The sequence below is a fragment of the Pollachius pollachius genome (assembly GCF_949987615.1).
Source record: "Pollachius pollachius genome assembly, chromosome: 9".
In the NCBI taxonomy this organism is placed as follows: Eukaryota; Metazoa; Chordata; class Actinopteri; order Gadiformes; family Gadidae; genus Pollachius; species Pollachius pollachius.
In genome coordinates, this window is record NC_136942.1 from 1,066,488 (window position 1) to 1,073,987 (window position 7,500).

The 7,500-nt window shown below is 44.7% G+C and overlaps 1 protein-coding gene across 1 annotated transcript in view; it reads right to left on the bottom strand.

The window, feature by feature from the left end:
- Positions 1-7,500, bottom strand: part of LOC307081089 (voltage-dependent calcium channel subunit alpha-2/delta-1) — a gene marked incomplete at both ends in the record, with an annotated part of 55,819 nt that overhangs the window by 35,499 nt on the left and 12,820 nt on the right. Inside the window, 3 exons of the mRNA XM_079744119.1 lie at positions 1-57; positions 1,819-1,854; positions 2,992-3,051. The exon at positions 1-57 is cut by the window's left edge and continues 73 nt beyond it. Of these exons, the coding sequence (XP_079600245.1) occupies positions 1-57; positions 1,819-1,854; positions 2,992-3,051 (153 nt within the window). The remainder of the gene's footprint in view (positions 58-1,818; positions 1,855-2,991; positions 3,052-7,500) is intronic.

Consider the following 7,500-nt stretch of genomic DNA (forward strand, 5'->3'; position numbering starts at 1 on the left):
CTGCCTGAACTCCGGACGGATCCGGTTCTTCCTGCCTTGGGTTTCGTTCACGTCCAGCTGTGAGATCATACGAGGGGAAGCTTTGTTTTTTTTAATGTTTTTTATCAAATCATCCTCTAAAATTGTAACCAAATCAAAACAAAAGCAGAAGCTGACTTCATTCAACGTAGGAATGAGCATCACATCGCTAGCACACATTCAATAAACAATGAATCCACTATTTGCAACAAACACAAGGGTTGCTCATAACACAATGGGACTGCTCTTGTATTTTACGGGTAAGGGTAGAAAACTAAACTAGCGAAGATAATTCCAGTCCTGGTTCCCTGTTGTACATAAAAGCAAAGACATATTTACATAGACGCCGCGGTGGCCTTTGGATCATACGTCAACGTGGCCGCCATTTTGGCGAGGTAATGAAATACAAATAAACGGGGGACCTGCAGTTTTCCTCTGGATAATAAGCACTAGTACAATTCTCAATTGATTTCAATTTGTGTTTCTTTTGCAAGGATTTCTGTTCTACGTAGAGTAAAAACAACAACAACGATATATCTATATATGTATATATTTTTATTAAATATACATCATATAATAAAATATAATTCTGAAGACGACTTATTGACATCGGTTGAGAAATGTTAACATAGCTTTTTATCGGGAAAAGACGTAGCTCCCTCCTGTACTTGGATTTGTTGACACGCATCTCCCATATGGAGGCAATGTTGGAAATAGCACAGCAAAGGGTCCAAAATACAAATGCAACGTCTATGAATATATGTCTAGGCATTAAAGTAGCAGACGCACAATTAGTGTGATGAGCAACACCTGGGCTTTCGCTCAACGATGGCGACTGCGTGACAAGGTGTGCACAGATCTCTCCTCCGATGGCACGCTATAATAACAGTGCAATACAAAACAGAAATGCGTCCACTCGGTGCGTTCCAATCGGCCCCTCTCCCTACTTATCAACTTGATCTGTCAGCGAAGCGGAGGAGACATCCTTACACCCGCCAGCACCCCCGGTGGCTTAGCTGGAGATTTATGAGTGTAACTGAGCGTTCACCAAATGATCTCAATGAGAAGAATATAGACAGGGATATAAATGACAGCAGGCGGTGCAAAGGTGTGAGCGCAGGGGGGGGGGGGGGCGAGAGCGAAAGAGGGGGAGGGAGAGAGACGGAGAGAGAGTGAGAGAGACGATGAAATGGAGATATATTTAGAGAAAAACACAAAGGAGAGAAACCAAGATCAAGAGGGCGATAGTGTGTCTGTGAGAGAGAGAGACAGAGAGAGAGAGAGAGAGAGAGAGAGAGAGAGAGAGAGAGAGAGAGAGAGAGAGAGAGAGAGAGACAGAGCTTGAGTGAGCCGGGGCGAGAGCGGGGAAAAAGAGAGGCAATAGTTTGTGTGAATACAAGAGAGAGGGTGCGTTTGAGAGAGGTAGGGATGGAGACGGATGGAGGGAGATAGAGAGAGGGAGCATGTGGGGGAGACAGAGAGAGCTGGAGAGAGAGGGTGAGAGTGAACAGAGGTTTGTTAATAAAGCAGCCGTGTAGCCGGCTCATACATCTCATCCGTCAATTAGAGTAGAAATATGGCACAGTCCTCGTCACCTGGGAGGGATGGGGGAGGGGTGTGTGTGTGTGCCCACGTGTGTAACATATTCAGTCAGAGGGAGTGAACACGACAGAGATGGTAGCATTTGGAAACGATGCAGAAGAAAGAGAAAGAACTAAAGGGAAATGAACAGTGTGGAAAGAGGAGAGGAAGAGAAAGGTGACAGAAAGATAAGGGAGGTGGAGGAGAGAATGCACTCACGTTATCCTTTGCGTTGTAGTAGGCAATCTCCCCATCCTGTGAACACCATATGGTTAGGAGAAATCATGTACGCACACACTTGACGTTAAACAATTATTTTTAGTCAAAGGTAAAGAAATGAATGCAAACAAAAAGCTTCCGAAAAGGCTTTGTGTGTGTGGTTGAAAGATTGTTCGCCCATTCATTCTCTCCTCAGCATGCACCTGAGCCTTATTAAAGGGCTTCACCACACCTCTAGATCACATCATCCACACACCGCCACATCAGTTAGCAAAAACAGAAACATTACAACATAACCATAGCATCATAAACAAATATAGAGGCTTCCAACAAGCTTCAACACTTCCGTCATGTAAGACTTCAGAAATAATTGATTTTAGTGTTTATACATTTTTACAAATGCAGTATGTTTTTTCTCAAGAACCCCGTTCATGTACATGGTTTTCATTGACAAGATTTAATTAATTTTAAAACATAGGTCTATTATAATAAGTGCTGTATTAATTCACTGGTAACAACTTGAAAACCATCTAGAATACTTTGGAAATTCAAGAGTACATTATGTTACTATGTTATTCATTTCCATTTCTTTATTAATTTGCTAGCCCTGTAGCCTTCTCTTATAATAAACGTATACATTACCAGGGATAAATTGTTGGGGAGTTTATGAAGTCGGAGATTCATTTTCTTCATTTCGTTTAAAATAAACAAAACTAAGTCTATAAATCATGCTCCCAGCTGCAACTAGATTGAATGTAGTTGAACAACAGTTTGGGTATAATTCTTTATTCTGTATTCTAATATTGCCATGCAGCCAACTATAATTGATCATGTTGAATTAATTTGTTTTTTGTGCGAATGAAATAGCAGTATGCTAATCCAATGCTAATACATACAGCTACCAAAAATAATGTGTGCTCCAATTTACTGTGCAGTTGAGCAGCATGACACAGTAACCCACAGAAGGCAGAGGCCATTCGGCATAGATGAGAATTTAATGGCCAATATCATTTAATGAACACTTAGTGTACTGGCCAACAGGGTTTAATGCCGGGAACATTCCATCAACTGTCCTCTGCAGTTAACCAATTATTTATAGCAATCGTAGAATGAAATGTCACAATATCTCCCTGTATCTGGAGCGGAGGAATATAAATGTATGCTGTTTGTTACCTCAAACTCATCTTTCCACTGGTGCTCCATCTGCAGGATCTCTGCTGCGGTGGCCAGTTTCTGGACACAGAGAGGAGAAGTAATGATGAGGACTGCAGAATGACAACCGAGGTGTTGTTATACATCGAGAATGGAGGAGGGAGCAACAACAAATGAGAATTGCAGAAAACGAGAACGGGGGAATTATAGAAGACAAATGTGTACAGAACACATTTGTCTTCTATAATTCTCCTTTTTTGCAACGAGCAATTCCCGAGGAACGGGAAGAAGACCTAAAGCGATTCCTTTGCGAGTTTCGAACACGCTCTTTCTCACGGCGACACTACAGCGACTCTGCTGATCTCGAAGGGAGAAGCCGGCTTAAGGCCCAACTGTAGAGTGTCATCGAGAAGAGTGAATGAAAAAGGTTTTGTTTCAGAGCGACGGCCTATAGAGGAGATGAAGACGGCGAAACAGGAGGCAGGTAATCTCCTGATGAGCACTCATAGGAACACAAGATTACAGAGAGAAGTCAAGTTGACCAACGGGGAGGGTGCCAATTGATAGAGTGCTAAATCAAAGCGGGGGGGGGGGGTTATAAGCCTCGTACATCAAACCCTCAGTAAGGATGAGCACGCACTCAAACATGCATGGGCCACACCCGCACTCACGGACCCGCATGCAGCGATGGCCGTGCGCACACACACATTCAGCCACACACACTTGATATTCAGAGTGAGATGATGACGCATTATGATGCAGCATATCACGCCATGGAGTCTTTGTGGCTGACCGTGTGTTACAATAACCGGTTTCTTGTCAAAAACAGAATAACTGATGTTAGTATATGCTACATGTGAACCTCCTAAGATGGCGCAATTTGATTGGTCCGCTATCTCGGGATATTGGGCAATATCCCATGATTGAGATCTCAAACTCGGGATATTCTTTTCATCCCAAATGTCCCACTTTGCAAGTGGGACAAAACAAATACTCAATGTTTGTTAACTGTGGATAAAGGTAATGTGGTCTAGATGCTAGAGATGAAAGAGAGAGAGAGAGAGAGAGAGAGAGAGAGAGAGAGAGAGAGCATTTAAAGAGCGGATGAGAGGAAGTGTTTGAAACTAGAAAACCAAGAAAATGTCCCTCCTCAATATATGTTTCTCTGGCATTAAGCATTTCACACCTGTGATTGATCAGCAAGCTTGATTCCCCAAACCAATCAAAGGAAAGGATGCCCAGCTTGGTCATTTCTGACCAAGCTGTTGGAGTATTTTTCTCTCTAATTGCTGACAGATGGCTAATGCAATTCTAAAAGATGACACATATAATAGCTTTTAAATCAGACCCAACAGAGCCAAATAGTTGATTCAAACCAATGCTGCTTCGTATGAATTATTTGGTTTTGTGTTAAAGAGCACATGTAATAGTATTTGATCATATGATATATTAAAAGTGTTACTTGACCATCTATGCCATGATCCTTTGTGTTTTTGATTTAAGATTTGTTTTGTTCACCAATTTTCCTATCTTGATCGAATCATCATCATGCCATCATCACGCCATTATTCTATTTCTGTAAATACAGCAGTTCCCAGCGCCTGGATCATGAGGATGATCTGTTTGCCTTCCTCCTAGGCTCAGACAGAAGGTCCTAGGTATGACACGTTGGTCACATGTTTTTCGCGGGTTATCTTTCAGTGCATTCTACTGAAAACATGTGGAAAAATAAATATCCCACAAAAAACGGAGCGTAGAAGTAATGGAATAGGAGAACACAGGCTGGGAGCAAATCCTAAGGGAGACGCAGCCCATTTGTACCCAGTAGATTTTACCCCGTTTGGAACCCCGGAAGAAGCCCGTCTGAGGGGCTATGAAGCAGATACAGCAGCGCTCTGCTGTGAGGCAGACACATGAACCAGACCTGTTTCCACACACTGGCCTGAGAGAACACAATGGGGGTAGAAGCTGAATCAGTAGGCTACCCGTCATCCGATAACTAAACTACCGGCGACGGCAACGATGGAAAACATTTCACTGTGAGAGATATGATTAGTATACCAGAAGGATCCATTTTGTCAAAGCATTGGAACTTTGTTTATTTTACAAGTCGGAGCACACAAACCACACCCTTATAATTGCATCCAGGAATAGATAACTGCAATAACTGATAGTGGCTGGCAGCTTCCTTAGACGTGTGTGTGTGTGTGTGTGTGTGTTTGTGGATGGGTGTGTGTCTCGGTTGTTTGTGTCGGGATGTTTGTGTGTGTTGTGCGTGCGTGTGTGCGCGCGTGTGCGCGCGCGTGCGTGTGCGTGTGTGTGCGTGTGTGTGTGTGTGCGTGTGTGTGTGTGTGTGTGTGTGTGTGTATGGGCTGTCCATTAATGCCATTCTCAGCCAATGATCTTGTCTCTCTGGCCTTGCGTCCTGGGCTTTCTTCCAAGCCTGTCTGCAACTCCTCTTCACTGTCTGTCAGCTGCTAAAAATACACTCTTCCACACACACACACACACACACACACACACACACACACACACACACAGAACGACGTACACATCCAGACAAACTGACAGACACTGACAGACACACCACACACACACACACACACACACACACACACACACACACACACACACACACACACACACACACACACTTTTAGTGGCAAGGTGTCTTTCAGTGTTCTGTCTCAGTTAAGTCTCTCAGAAGGCTCCATTGCTTCTAAGTGTGTCACCAGATTGGATTTATCTATAATTGATACATATATGTATATATACATATATATAAGCCATTTAACCTCTGGCTCGGCTTGAATGTCCTTGAAGCTCCATCCCTCACGTGTATTCTCGTGCTTCCACTTTTGTTTATAACGATGCGGCTCACACAGGTTGTCAGGTTTGTTTTGTTGTTGTTTCAGCTCTGCCCTCAAAAGAATAACCATAAAAAATGAAGTTGTACAAAACCGGGTCAGTTATAGGATTCAGCCGCTTAGTTTTAAACACAGTATCGTATCCCAGGGAAAAACAACTGTCCTCATCTATAATTCAGGCGCGCAAATAACCGTAAATTCACCTCGGCTCTGGAACACTGGGAGAGACTTGTTGCCACCGTTGGGCTGCTCTGCGATGATTGTTTCATAAGACACAACATCAATGATTTAGTGCGGATAGACAGAGAGATGCTTTAGGGGGAGGCAGTGAGTGGGTATGAAAGCCCTGCTGGAGAGACCAATTGAGGTGATTTGTAAGGTTTGATAACGGCACTTGTTGTGAGCGTCGTTGGACTACACCGTCGTTGAGTTGCGTCGCTCCAAACATGGATGCAGAACCCATGAACACACACGCACATGCGGAAAGAAATGCATGCACCTCGTCATTGAGATAGAGGAGGAGCGATGATAATGTCTGCTTTCAAACATACACACACCCGGACACACACTTGGACCCACACACAAGAACATATATATTTCACACACACGCACACACTTACTCTCTCCCCTGGGAGAGCTCAGTCGACCGGGGTTGTTAAAAATTCATGACAGCGGTTTGACGCGCTTCTCCCCCTTAGAGGTGTGCTCTGGAGAGGAGGGACGAATGAGGGAAGACATCTAATTACACTCCTCTCTCTCTCTCTCTCTCTCTCTCTCTCTCTCCCCAACACAAAACACAAACACACAACAGAGATGTTAAGAACGGGGAGGAGGAGGAGGAGGAGGAGGAGGAGGAGGAGGAGGAGGAGGGCAACCCCGTATCATCCAATGGGATCCTTGAACCCTAATTAGGGGGTCCCTTCGGCGTGAGTGACAGCTCAGCGCTCCCGCCCCTGGCTCGGCGGTTCATTACACACGGAGACGCGCGCCGCTGCAAATTGCAATCTCGGCCTGCCTATTGATTAAAACCTATTGACTGTGGCCCCGCTGAAAGGGCCTCTGTGTTTCGGGGATTACTACAATGGGCTGGTTAAAATAGGACTACCCACCAACACAGCACATCCGCCCCCACTCCACCACCGACAGATACCCGGCCCTAGGCTGCCCGGCTCATTAAGGCTCATATCCCTGAGAACAGCACAACGCAGCTGCAGCAAGAAATGAGTCCGCTTTGTCAACAGGGGTAGACGAGAGGGACCACCAGTGTGGGACGTACCGCTCTCTGCAGCAGCAGGGTTCGGATGAATGATGAAGGAGGCTTTGAGGAGGATGACAATTTATAATAATCATGCTAATGTTAGGGCAATGTAAAACATTTTCTTTGCAAAGTTGCACATAATTGAGTGCAGGAAAATGCACCAGAGAGCAGTATTGACCACAGCATGGCTTCCATTAAAACTGCTCCTATCGTGACGGGGGCTAGTGGCGGTGCATCGATGAGCAGACTCTCTGTTATTCCAGCTCGTTCCCGGGGCTAACGAGAGCTCTCTGTGCTCCTCAAAGAGGAACCGTCACACCGCGCCATGTTCTAATATAAAGCCCTTTTCCCAGTGGACAAGAAACACCACTAACACCCACATTCATTCCCAGGACAAATGACTCT